The 13,581-nt window shown below is 59.2% G+C and overlaps 1 protein-coding gene across 2 annotated transcripts in view; it reads right to left on the bottom strand.

Annotated features, from left to right (window-relative positions):
* PPP2R2C (protein phosphatase 2 regulatory subunit Bgamma) overlaps window positions 1-13,581 on the bottom strand; it is a 36,795-nt gene that overhangs the window by 9,227 nt on the left and 13,987 nt on the right. For both annotated transcript variants that reach the window (XM_075544666.1, XM_075544667.1), the window contains exons 2-5: window positions 5,134-5,231; window positions 4,224-4,389; window positions 2,848-2,960; window positions 2,279-2,456 (exon numbers count right to left, since the gene is read on the bottom strand). In XM_075544666.1, the coding sequence (XP_075400781.1) occupies window positions 2,279-2,456; window positions 2,848-2,960; window positions 4,224-4,389; window positions 5,134-5,231 (555 nt within the window). The remainder of the gene's footprint in view (window positions 1-2,278; window positions 2,457-2,847; window positions 2,961-4,223; window positions 4,390-5,133; window positions 5,232-13,581) is intronic.

The following is a 13,581-nucleotide window of genomic DNA, read 5'->3' as shown; positions in this document are numbered from 1 at the left end:
TGGGAAGCGGCACGGGGCCAGGTGCCAGGTTTTCCCAGGGCCCACAACAGAGCCACCTCCTTGTCCGTCTGTCCTAAGACCAGGATGAAACGCCCATATACATGGGGTGGGGGCACCGGGTCAGGTGCCTGGCACTCCCAGCGATGCAACCCCCAGGCCAGCCACAAACTGTCTCTGCACCTCCTTCCCTCACCTGTACCCAAAGGGACTCTGAGCTCCCCCAAGGGCTCTCCAAAGCTGGAGCTTGCACTGGTAGGTCAAGCCTTTGGGGAGGCAGCCCAGGGCTTTAACTGGTGCCCCACTAGCAATCCTCCTTCCAACATGAATGTAATGGCCGAGGACACCTCAGTCCCTTGTCCCTGCTCTCTGGCCGTGGCCACAGGTGGGGGTGGGGTGGGTCCAGATCAGTGCAGAGGGGTCTGATCAGAGCATCAGCCCGGGTGGCACAGGGGACACCCGCAGCTGCTCCTTGGGACAAGGATGGCCTAGTCTGTCCTCACAGAGCGCCAGGCTTAGAGATCCACAGCGGCAGCGGTGGTTCTGCCCTGCCCAGTGGGATTGCTCGGAGTGGCACAGACAGTGGGTCATGGTGTCCGCAACCTCCCAGTGACGTCACCAGCATGAACTGGGCAGTGACAGACACCCAGGGAAAACCCGCTTGGATCGACATGGACCCTGCAGCCAGCCCAGCCCGGACAAGGTAGGCAAAGACATTCACCTCTGCTTGGGCCCCCTCCCTGCTGTGGTGCTGTCCCCTTGTCAAGTGTCAGCCACGGCCATTCAGGATCTGCGCCCGCTCTGAGAGCAGGCCTGTGCCTGCCCGCCCGGCCGGACCTGCCCCTGGCCTTTGCCGACGAGAGCACACTCTGGGGCAGGAAAATCAACAACCTCTTTCATAATTCCCCAGGGCTGAGGCTCAGGACCGGAGGTCACCGTGCCATCTGCCTGCCACCTTGGAGCTCAGTGGCCTCAAGGTGGACTCCCTTTTTGCTGTCCCCTTAAGCTATGAGGGAGGGGGAGGGGAGAGCCCTGGGGACAAGCTCTAGCCAGTGAGAGGTCTGGTGCCTGTGTGCTTGTAGCTAGTCCTTCGGGCGCAGGCACCGGGCCTCTGGCATGTCCTGTCAGAGGGACTCTGCCCTCTGCAGACTCCACTGCAGCAACTGAGCCCAGGAGGCTGAGCAGCAAATGGGAGCCCCGGTCCCTTGATACCCCTCCACCCCCACCCACAACGCTGAGGTCCTCGCCCCCTGGGACTTGCTCTGAGGACCGGCCACCAGCCTCTCTCCCTGTCACTGGCCTCCACCAGAGACTGTGACAAGGGGCTCAGGGTGGCCAGTCCCAAGGGCTCCGCTAGACATGGCAGGGTGGAGTCTGTGGGGGCAGGGGTATGAGTGGGGTCTGCGGGGTCACAGGGGCAGGGGTAGGGTCAGAGTGAATACCCTTGAGCTGACTTTGTGATTGGTGAGCCCTCAAAACTCCTTCTCCTCTGCACCCAAGCCTGTCTCCATCGTCATGAAAAACCACATTTGCTGGGACGAAACGCTCACCCTGTGCACAGCAGTGAGTCTCTGGGAAGAGAGGAGGGGGCAGGATTGGACTCAGTCTAAGGGCAGCCCTCCCTTTGCCCCATCCAGGCACCCGCCCTCACCAGTCTGGGTCCCAACCCACCACCTCTGCTGCCTTGGCCAACCCATGTGTCCCCAGGCCAGGCAACTGCTCCCTGTGGCCTTGCTGGCAGCAGTTTCCAGGACACCAACCCCAGGGATGCCACTCTCCTGATGCAGCCCCAAAGTGCCCGCCGCAGCCAGCTCTGCAGGGCCAGCATCCTGTCCCCCAGGACCAGGGCCTGTGTACAACCACCACCTCATCTCTAAAGACTGTGAGGGCACAAGGGCACAGACACCCTCTCACTGCCCACCATCAGAGTGAGGCCTGGAGCCCAGGGTCAGACACAGCCTCCGCCCCACATGACACTCCAGTGCCACCTCCTCAGGAGCCCTCCATACAACCGTCCCCCCCAAGGGCAATTCCCCCAGCGGCCCCCAAGCCTCCCACCTGGGCCTGCCTGCACACCTGCCCGCACACCTGCTACCTACCTGCCTGCAAACCTGCCGCCTGTCCGCACACCTGCCACCTGCCTGTGCCCTGCTCCTTGGCTACACAGCCCCCATCTCTCCCACACACCCCATCATGCCCATGCCCCCCATATCTCCCACATGCACCCCTCTCCTGCTCTCCCAGCATCTGCCCCGCCCCACCCCCATGTTAGGAAGGACACTGAAGCTGCGGTCGGTGACGGCCAAATGCCACAGGTTGATCCGCAGGTCGTCTGCGGACATGTACGTCTCGCAGTCGCTGTTGACGGAGATGGAGTTGATATGGTAGGTATGGCCATTGGCGAAGATCCTCCGTGGGCTGACCTCCACCATCAGGTCCATGGGCTTCAGCACTGGCACCTGTCGCAGGCCGAGGGGTTAAGGGGGCCAGGAGGAGAGGCATGCCTGCCGCAGGGTGGGCAGTTGGGGAGGGTGTGGGGGCACACCTGCAGCAGGACAGGTGGTTGGGGGAGGCAGGGGAAGGAGCAGGGAGGGGCTGTGAGGTATAAATTAGTGGCCAGGAGCAGGCACTTGTGGTTTGTCTGCGGGTCAGGAACAAGCAGGGACAAGCAGCAGGCAAAGACCCCACCCAACCCTGAGGGAGGGGCCACCCCACTGAGACTGGATGGAGAGCTCCCAAGGTATGACCCCAACAGGCCCAGGGGCAGCAGCATCCCGCCTAGAACATGACTCTTGATCCAAACCTGAGCGAGAGGCCTGAGGTTCCCATGCCCGGCTCCCTGCCGCTCACCTGGAGCGAGGTCACAGTGCAGAGAGCCTTCAGCTTGCCCTCCTCATCTTTGAGGTTGTAGCCCTCGGGCCTCTTATCTCGCTCGGTGATCTTCCACAGCTTGATGGTTTTGTCTTTAAAAACAGGGCGAAGGGGATCAGGATGCTTAGGAATCCCCAGGGGGCAAAGGGCGAGCGCCCACTTCAGACACAACCTGTCTGTCTAGGCCTTGTTTAGGGGCAGGCAGCTCGCTGTGCACACATGTGCACATTGCCCTCTGTTACTTCCTCATAGGCATTTCCTGCAGGTGAGGCGGCTGGGCCAAAAGATAAGGTGGCTTTAGGTGGCATGTTCTCACTAGGAGCCCCCAGGACGCCAGTGGAGCTGTCTGTCTGCTACTTACCACTAAGCTGACTCCCAGAGAGGCGGCCGTGCTGGCTCCCACACCATTGGCAGGCAGGGAGGACGAGGCATTAGACATTTAGACTCAGTGGACCCTCCTGCCCAGAGGGGGCAAGGGCAGGGGCATAGGGCCATGGACTGTGTAGCAGCGCTGTACTGCGGGTGACACCTTGCTGACACCAAGCCTCCTGTCTGCTGCACCCATGGAGCTGCCCCTTGGGGTATGAAGCCCCTCCCACCCCCCCAGGGCAGCACTGCCCAAGATGCTAGTGAGCCTGCTGCCCACGGGTGGGCTCCTTGGGGTGGCTGTTGGGGTGGCTGAGGATGTGTCAGCACAGGCACACAGTGAGTTTGCATGTCCTTCGGAGTGGGGGCTGTCCAAGGAGTTTATCATCATAGAAAAATCTCAAAGATACTCACATGTGAAATCAGAATGAGCAGTTGACACCAAAGGCTGACACACACATACATGTGTGTGCACATACGTGCACATGTGTCCAAGATTACATGTGCAGACACCACATACACGCACACAGGTACACACATGGCATGCGTGTGCCCTGCATGCACACACGCAGTCCACATAAATTCACAGGGGGCATCATGTCCATGTGGATGGGAATGTACTACACTCATTCACTTGCACACCTGCACGCACAGACATCAGGGTGTCTCTGTGAGGAGAGTGTGGGCATGCACACGTGCACACACATGAAACAGACCCACTCACTACTGGTGGAGAGCAGGATGTACACACACATGCCCTCATGCACACATATGACTCAAACTCACTCACCACTGGTGGAGAGCAGGATGTACACACACAGGCACTCACAGCAGACCTGCTTATAGTCGGGAGGCAGCAGGGTATGCACACACAGTAGGCTCCTCACTGTGTGGACAGCAGGCTGTGTATACACATGCTGACCGCCTCACCGTTGGTGGACAGCAGGGTGCGCAGACACACAGGAACACACACGTGCATGCACGCTCACCATTAGTGGAGAGCAGGGCGTGTGCGGCATTCTGCTGGGGCAGCCACTTGATCTTGTTGATCTTCTCCTCAATCTCCAGGCTCTTGAGATAGTCGAACTCCGGCTCGTGGCTCTGGAAGGTGCTGTACACATCGTACTCGCCCTGGCTGTGGGGCGTGTTCTTGCTCTGCAGACACACCCAGGCAGGGCGCCGTAACCAAGGAAAGCAGTACGCCTGCCACTCCGATTACAGACCCACAGTTGGCTACCTGCTCCACACTGCCCTCAGCCCCTCACTGTCCCCACAGCCCATCACTGTCCTCAGAGCCTAGTCTCAGTTTATATCTACACTGCATCTGCACTAATGCTCCTGTACCCACACTCCCTCATCCACACTGATGGCCCTGGTGCCTGGTCCCCTGCATCTGCACTGACATCCCTGTACCCAGACTCCCGCATCCGCACTGATGGCCCTGGTACCCATACTCCTTCATCAACACTGATGACCCTGGTACCTGGTCTCCTGTCGACCCCCCCTCATATTCCTGGGGACCAGGCAGTATCTATGTGGGTAGGGACCAAGCAGCCAAGAGCGCCCACCTCCCCCTGCCCTCTCCAGACAGACCAGTACTGTCTGCCAGTATCTGGCAGAGACCCAGAGAAGGGACCCCTCTCCACTGGCCAGGTGTGTGGTAATTGACAGTACTCCTCCCCACCAGCCCTGCTGAGGGAGGGGCTCAGGACAGAGGCCCTCTCCACTTCGGTCCTATTGGTGGGATGGTCAACGCAGAGACCCTGCCCTACTGGCCCGTTAGTTGCACACTCAGGACTGGTCCCCTCTGGGTCTGGGCTCTGTCTGCCAGCTGAGCCACAGGAGAGGTAGCAGACCCCCGGCAGACTCCAGCCTGCGCCCGCCCGGCCCACCACACACCTCGGGCTCTCTCTGGAAAATGACGACGCGGCCTCCCTTGTCACCAGTGGCCAGCAGCTCCCCAGTGTGGTTGAACTCCACCGTGGAGATTATGTCAGCTGTGGGAGGGAGGGGGAGTCACCCAGGAAACGTGTCAGGGCTGACCTGCCCAGCCCTGCCCAGCCCAGTCAACACCCCCCACCACCCTCACCTTTCTGGGCCTCAGCTGGGGGAACCAGGGTGAGAACACACAGGGAAATGCCCTAGCCACAACCCCCAACTCTGTTGGGAGACCCAGCTGGAGGAACACACGTGGTATCAGACTCTCTACCCCCCAGCTCAGTGTCGGGGGTCCCAGTGGAGAACAAAGGGGGATATCATATCCCCTCCTTAGCTCAGAGTCGGGAGACCCAGTGTAAGACTACCTGGGTGATGTCCCAAAGCATGAGCATCCCAGTAGGTGCTTGTTCTGCTCGCATGACACCCAGAGTCTATGCCCTCTGAGTGCACCTGGTATCCTGAACCCCAACTTCATGATGCCAGAAACCCCCCATGGCACTGCCCATATTCAAGCCTCAGTTTCCCCATTTGGGGGAGAGGGAATGGTCATGGGCATGCTGCATTCTGAGTCACAGGAGGGGGGAGGGAGGACTGGGGTACAGACCTGGGTCAGAAGGGAGTGTGGTCTGGGTAGCCCAGATTAGAAGGGAGGGTGGGGAGCTCACATCAGAGGGAAGAGGTGACCAGGACCCAGGCCTGAGTCAGAGGGATGGATTGGGGGGGTTTGTCTGGGTCAGAGGTCTCCCCTCTGGGGGATGGGAGTGCCTGGCCCACAGAAGGAACCGGATGACCCTTCACAGTGTTCCCCCTCGCCCCCCAGCCAATGGTTGCTTCTTGTCTGAGTTTACTGCTGACATCGGAAGAAAGACACACACAAGGCTTCCATCTGTCTAGGAGCAGGCTGTCCCTGTGCGGAGCCAGAGCTCCGGTCCCTGAAAACTACAAGCACTACAAGCAGTTCAAAACCACCAGCCGTAAGACGGGACTCTGCTCCCATCAAGAGCTAGTCTAGGAACCTCACAGGCAGTGCTCCCCTGTCCTGCAGGGTCATGAGCCGGCATCCACTGAGGGCTGGAAGGGTGGTGTTTGGGCCAGCTGCAGGTCCTCAGCTGAGTGGGCAGCTGCTTCCCAGGGCACTCCACAGCCCCTGGAGCCCAGCCCTGCCCACCACACTGGACCCTACCCTGCCTTAGCCATGGCTCTGCTGCCTGGCCTCTGTGACATGCCCAGAAGGTCCCTCAGCACCTAGTACCTGGTTCCTGCTGCAGCCCAGGGGCCTCCCATCCTCCTTACCTGACACAGTGCAGCCAACTCGGGCAGTGATGGGGTGCCCCACCCTGCCCCTGCTCCACAAGAGACCCCCGGAATAACATCAAGGGTCTAACAGAGTCCACAGGTCGGCCTGACAGCTGTGGCCAGCAGAGCCAAAGGGGCAGACCTGCAACTGCCCTCTGAAGATCCAGATGACCCCTGTCCACTGCCCCACACAGGCCTCTGCCCAGATAAACTGTGTCCACTGCCCCACCCACAGGCCTCCCGCTCTCAGCTCAAGAGCCCACTGGCACCAGACTCCCCTATGCTCTCCATCGCACTCATCCACCCCGAGCTCCAGCCCCAAAGCAGGCCCTTCCCCCTGATGGCATTGGCAAACCCGAGGCACAAGTCCTCAGTAGTGTGTCTACAGGCAGGGTGTCACTTTGAAGACGTAGGGACAGCTGGTCCCAGCCACGGTACAATCGCCTCAAATGTACGTGAAATCAGACTCGGCATGAAGACGGTTGAGGCAGGCTGATGCGTCTGGATGAAGGCGCTCTTGTGGGGTGCCATGGGGAGGCCTGTCCCTCGCAGCCGCCCAGGGCACCACAAAACGGGCCTCTGCATGCTCCTGCGCCAGCATGAGCCCCTCAGTGCGGCCACAGTGTCCATCTGTCTCATCGAGGGCCTTCCTCTTTCCCACTGCCCCTCCGCTTAACCAACCATGATGCCCTCCAGGACTAGGCTCTCCTGACAACGTGCCCAAAGTATGTACGACGACCTTTAATGTAGGTAAGACCACACTGTAAATGCCAGCAGGGTCACCCAGAGTGAACAGGTTTCAGTGGAGCTTCTAAGACTAAGAACACACAATGAAGGGGACCCGGCTCCCCACTTCTGAGGCAGGAACCGCTGAAGACCTTGGGCACAGCCTGCAAGGTTGTCAGACACAAAGAAAGGAGAACACGGTAGGGGTCCTGCAGGTCCCAGGCCCTGACATTGACTGCAGAGGCGCTGTCTCTGGGAGGGGAGTGGCCACGAGGAAGGGAAGCGGGTCCAGCCTGTGGGAGGGGAGCCTTCCGGGCCTTCAGTTGCTGACGGGGCTCCACTCAAGCGGGTGAGAAACAGCTGCAAAAATCCCCGAATGACTGGAACTTGTAATATGCGGAGGAAGAATTCAGGAACGTTGTAAATGGTCAGAAATGAAACGGAACACATGAAGACCAGGCCCCGTGGTGTCAGTGACCTGAATGGACTGGTGTTGGCCATTTGAATCAGGCGGCCACATGGCTTCTTACTGATGGGGGGAACGACACCATCGGGGGTGTGCATTGTCAGAGAGGATCTGGATAAATCAGAGACACTGGGTTATCTGAAGAAGAATGAGATAGTTAACATTTATCGTGTCAATATGGCCAATGAACACATGTGGGGTTAACGGAAGGGCAGAGAGATAAATGGCTCAGGGAGCCTCGCCTCTCGTCTCTTGCTCTTTGATAATCAGACCAGTGTGCTTTGCCTTGCTTATTCTGTGCCTCCATTTGCAAGCTACACTACCTGTGGGACACCTAACCCATGGAGTGTGTCACTGTAATTTGAGGTTCCTTCAGACCTGCTTCGCCACACAATTGGAATTTAATCTCTTGAGCTGGGCACTGTCGGACCATCATCTGGCAGGCTGTTGGTGACCTGCCTTGCTGTTGGTTGCCTGTGCTCGGATAGCCTGAATTGCTCGACAGAGGACCACCCGGTGGCCCTCAAGACTTGAAGGACTGCCAGTGTATTAGCTGTGTCATGGAAGTGAGTTGCACTGAGCCATTTGTACTGCTCTATACATTACTTAGCTATTTATTTCTTATATACCTATCTATACAAACATATATAAAATTATTAGCATCCTGGTTTTGTTTCTCTAGAGAACCCTAACATACTGCAGTAAGCAGATGATACACTTTGCTTGCTGAGACTGAGGAGGACTTGAAGCCCATGCTGATGAAGATCAAGGACTGTAGCCTTAGTATGACTTACAACCCCATATCAAGAAGACCCCAATCCTCACACTGAACCAATGGAGAACAGCTTGGGGCTGTCGGGGACGTTGGCTTGCTGGGGTCACAGGCAGTGCTCCTGGAAGCAGCAGTCAGGAGAGCCTAAGGCCGTGGCATGTGGGAAGTCTGATGCATAAGACCTCTAAGGTGTTGCAGAGCCAGGCTGTCCCTCTGAGGACTAAGGTGCGCCTGACCCAGTCGCGGTGTTCTCCAGCACCTCATGTGCACGTGAGAGTTGACCTTGGGTAAGGAAGACCATGAAAGAATGGGTGCATGAACAGTGGTGCTGAGAATGCTGACAGTACTGTGACTGCTGAAAAGGGCAGCCTGATGGATCTTGGAGTAAGTAAGGCCAGAGTGCTCCTTGTTTGCACTAACTTTGGACACGTGGTCAGGAGAGACCAGTCCCTGCAGAAGGTCATCACGCTTGGTCAAGAGGAGGGACAGGGAGAGAGAGGCAGCCCTCGGAGATGGACGGACAGCGGCTGCGCGCATGGGCTCGGGCACAGGGACCGTGGTGAGGACGCACAGGCTGTGCAGGGTTTCCTTCGAGCCAACTTGTGGGCACCTGACACCAACAATGTGGGGGGATGTGCTTGGGCACTAACCATGAGGTGGGAAGTGCGTGCTCACCCAGAGGCACCTGGGGAAAAGAAGGTACCACATGCGTGCGCCTAAAGTTGCAGGTCAAATGCTTCAACTCCAAAGGCCAGAGGTCACCATCAGGTTAGATAAGCAGACAAACAGGGTCTGGGGTGGAGGAACAGAGCTAAAAGGAGAACTCCCCAAGTAAGGGGGGGCTGGGTGGATTCCAATCTGCCGGCAGGACGGGCAGGGCCTGAGGCTGTGGGAGTCTATGGGCAGACAGCCCGTCCTGGGAAGCAACTGGTGGCTCCAACCCTCCCATCAGTAGTCCAGTGGGCCACCAGTGTCCTTAGAGGGACAGGTGAGTGAAAGAAAACACTTACGCCTCGTCTCGCCGATTCTCACCCTGAGCGTGCATGGCTCGTGCAATGACAAGAGCAGGCTGTTCACAATGCTGCCCCCCCCCATGTGGTGTGTGGCCACACAGCAGTGGGCCCCACTCCCCTCAAGGCTCATACCAGCCTTACTGTTTTCCGACCTGACCACCGCAGAAATCCAAGGGCTAGTAAGAGACTTTGCAGACCTCAGTGTTGGGGAACACCCAGGGGCGAGCTCTGACCGTAACCACCCTAGTCGTGGAGAGCAGAGCATGAGCATCATGGGTAGAGGGGCCAGTCAGGACATCCATGCCCCCTGGAGTCCAGATCCAGCTGTCCCAGGTAGGAACCCATAGGATTCAAAGGGCCACCCTCTGTGTCTGGGCTGTGCCCCTGTCCTCAGGTCCCCAGAGAGGGACTGACCATAACCAGTCTGTGTGCTGGCCCACAGCCCACAGCTGAGCCTGGCTCTGGTTACTGACAATCCACTGGGGGCAGGGATGCCCTTCTGCCCACAGGACAGGGCCAAGAGGGCGGGGCTGCCAGCTGCCCCCTGCCTAGCTAGACAAGTCCTTGTGGCGAAGGTATTGGCTTGGCCATGAGAGCAGATGGCCGGAGCCAGGGAGAAGCTGTGACCTGGCCAATGGTCAGCAGCCTGGGTCTTCCTGGGCCAGGCCAGTGTCCAATCAGGCCACAACTGACCGCTCTGTGTGTGCTTCCCTTACTGAAGCCCTGTGGTGGGGGCAGCAGGCTGAGGAGAGCAGCAACCTGCTCACAGGCTTGCTCTGATGCTGATGGGATTTGTCCCCCAGGAGGGGGTGCCTGGCTCAGAGCAAGTCACTCAGGCTCCGGGAGAGATGGGATCCCCCAGGGTGGTCATGGGCTTATATGAGGCAGCAAGGACATGAAGGACCAAGACACTGCCAAGAGTGACCGCAGAGGGGCGGTCATCACCACCACCATCCTCACCATCACCATCTCCACCATCCTCTTCACCATCTCCACCATCCTCACCATCATCCTCACCATCACCATCCTCACCACCACCATCACCACCATCCTCACCATCACCACCATCACTGTTGATGCAAAGTAATTAGGGAACTGTGTGGGTCAAGGAAAGAAGGAGGAAGTGTAAAAAATGAGAGGGACATGAAAGAAGGGAGAGATGCAGAGAAATCATGAGAGACAGAGAGAGGAGAGAGACAGATACCGAGAGATCATGAGGCAGAGAGATCGAGGGTGGAACAGGAGCTGACCCTGTGACTGTGCTGGGTACCAGGCTCCCAGCCCACCTGTCCTGGCTGTGTGGTTGGACAAGTCACTCTGCTGCCTGAGCCTCGGTCCTCATTCTTAAGGGCAACAAGGAGAGCTGCAGGTCAGACCCTGGGAGTGGGCTGGTGAGAGACAGGCTAAAGGGGGGGAAAGGGGCGGCCCCACAATACAGTGCCGGGCTCCTGGAAGCTAGAGACCTGTGTGGGCTACAGCCACCTCCCCAGGCCCATCAGGTGGGTGGGCAAGCAGAGCCAGGCTGGCCTGATCTGTCCCAGTGTGTGGGGGTGGGGGTGGGGGAGGGGGTCCACCAGAACTGCTCCTGAGTAGACATCAGTGTAGGGACACACACAGTATCAGCTCTGTCAGCCCCACGCCCAGCTGGGAGAACTGGGGACCCCACCAGCAGCCACCGAGTAGCTCTGGCCCACAGCAACCCCAGGGGCACACGGCAGAAGGAAGCACCGCCTGGCCCTGTACCAGCCTCAGGACCAGGCCTGAGCCCCCTGATACAGCCATGTGTTGAAAGCCTTCTTCCTCCGCTCCACGCCCCTGCACTCTACCAAGCATGACGTCCTTCTCCAGGGACTGGTCTCCCCTGACGACACGTGAGGCATAGGCTCACCACCGGGGTCTCTAAGGAGTGCTCTGGCTGTGCGTCCTCCAGGATGGAGCTGTTTGTCCTTCCAGCCATCCCTGTCCCTTCCAGCGCCACAGTTCAAACGCAGGGAGCCCCACAGGCTCCCGGACGGGGATGGGAAGGGAGAGCGGGGGTGGACAGGAGCCGAGGGCACAGCTTGGGAGCAGCAGTGTCCAGCCCCAGCCTTCTCCCAGCCCATCTGGCCCCGGGGAGGACCTCCTGTTCCTGTGGCTTTGCCAGAGACCCCCGCCTGCCAGCTCCAAACAGGGTGGGGGTGGGGAGCTCCTGCAGGCAGTGCTGACAATCTGACCACCCACCATCTCCAGCGAAGTGGACAGTGTCTCCTCCGGTCTCCTCAGCAGGTGGGGATGGCAGCTGAAGGGCTTCTGCCTCAACATGTCCACTCTGAGCCAGACCTGGCGCTGGGCCACTGTGACGGGGTCATGGCTTGGAGGGGAGATCAGAGATGCTCAGGCCAGCCCAAAGGGAGGGGACAGTGCAGGCCAGAGGCTAGAGGCCCTGGTTCGAGCACTAGGTTCCTGCCTCTGGCCGGCAGCCTCCTTGTACATAGTGGGCTCCCGCCCACCCCTGTGTGAATGTGTGTTGGTGTATGGAGCAGCTGGGGAGGCTGCGGCAAGGGGTCGGAACCTGGGCAGCCCTGGACAGGAGAGGCGGGATGGGGCAGCTGTGTGGGTGGGGGATGGGCCAGGAAGGCAGGAGAGTGGAGCAGTAAAGGCCTGGGCCTGGGCTCGAGGGACTGAGGGGCATCCTGTGTGCTCCCAGGCCCAGTGTGGGAGAGGCCTTCGGGGTGGAGGGCAGCCAGGGACCCGGTGGCTACACCACATACTGGGGCCTCAGCCGAAAGTTGGGCTCTGATGTCCATGGGTGCAGAGGCTCCAGGGCCTCTATGACCACAGCAACCCATGTGCAGTGGGAGAAAGCCCCACCCCACCCTGTGCCCCCACAGTGCCTTTTCTGTTGGATCTCACTGTGGCAGCCACTGTGCCCCGCCCCCCGAGGGCCTCCCTCGCTGCCAGCTCTCACAAAGATCGCTAATGTCGTCACTGTCATTGCTGTGTGCTTAGGTGCCCATGGGTAGGTGCTGACCCAGAGTGACCTTGCTGCCCGGTCCTATGCCGCCCTCACACATGTTCCTATGTCCGAGCTCCTCGCTGCAGCCCCTGTGGCCATCCATCTCATCAAGGGCCATCTCCTGTTCCTGGACCTTTTAATCGACCAAGCACGATGTCCTTCTCCAGGGACCGCAATCTCCTTGGAGGAGTGGCTGCTTCTTCACTGGTGTGAGGTCATCCAGGACAGGGCAGTCTTACGGTGAACCAGCGCCTTCCCCACTGCCGTGCGCACACACACAGAATCTGGGCAGTCAAGAGGGCCAGCAGAGACCACGGTGCGCTTACTGGATGGACTGTGGACTGTGTTGGGAACCCTGGTGGCGTCATGGTTGTGTTGTGGCCTGCTCAACACCAGGCCAGCAGTTCGAAACCACCAACAGCTCCTTGAGAGAAAGACAAGGCTCTTGACTCCCTTGAAGAATGTTCGTCTCAGAAACCCCCAGAGCAGTGATCCTGCAGCCCTGGCCGCACAGTGGTCACCTGTTGGACAATGAACCGCGAGGTCAGCAGTTTGGAACCACCAGCTGCTGCACAGGAGGGAGATGGGCCAGCTACTCCCATAAAGGGGTCAGTCTTCAGGAACCCCTGGGGGCAACTGGCCCTGTCCCACAAATCGCTGTGAGTCGGCATCAACACCGTGGCAGGGAGTCTTCAGTGGTTACCTCTGTCTCAAGGAAGATCAGCCAATGCTCCTGAGAGGGGAGGATGGTGAAGTTTGGTCTCACGTACTGTGGACGTGTTGTCAGGAGGGCCAGTCCCTGGAGATGGACATGGTCCTTGGGAAAGTGGAGGGGCGGCGATGGAGAGGAAGGCCTTCGAGGAGAGGGACAGACAGCAGCTGCAACACACGGGCTCAGGCATAGGAACGATGGTGAGGATGGTGCAGGACTGGGCGGGGTTTCCCTCTGAGTCAGCCCAGTCAAAGGACACTGTACACAAGATGCTCTGGCTGGTGTCTGACAAAGAGGGGTGCCCACGGGGATGGGGACAGACCTGGGAGGGTGGGTGTGAAGACGCAGCCACAGGACACCCCACCCCACCCCCGACACACACACAGGGAGCAGGTCCTCTCGCGCAAAGGGCTTGGGCTTGACAGGCAA

This window comes from Tenrec ecaudatus, chromosome 3, assembly GCF_050624435.1.
Source record: "Tenrec ecaudatus isolate mTenEca1 chromosome 3, mTenEca1.hap1, whole genome shotgun sequence".
Lineage (NCBI taxonomy): Eukaryota > Metazoa > Chordata > Mammalia > Afrosoricida > Tenrecidae > Tenrec > Tenrec ecaudatus.
This window is presented reverse-complemented; position numbering and strand designations above follow the sequence as displayed.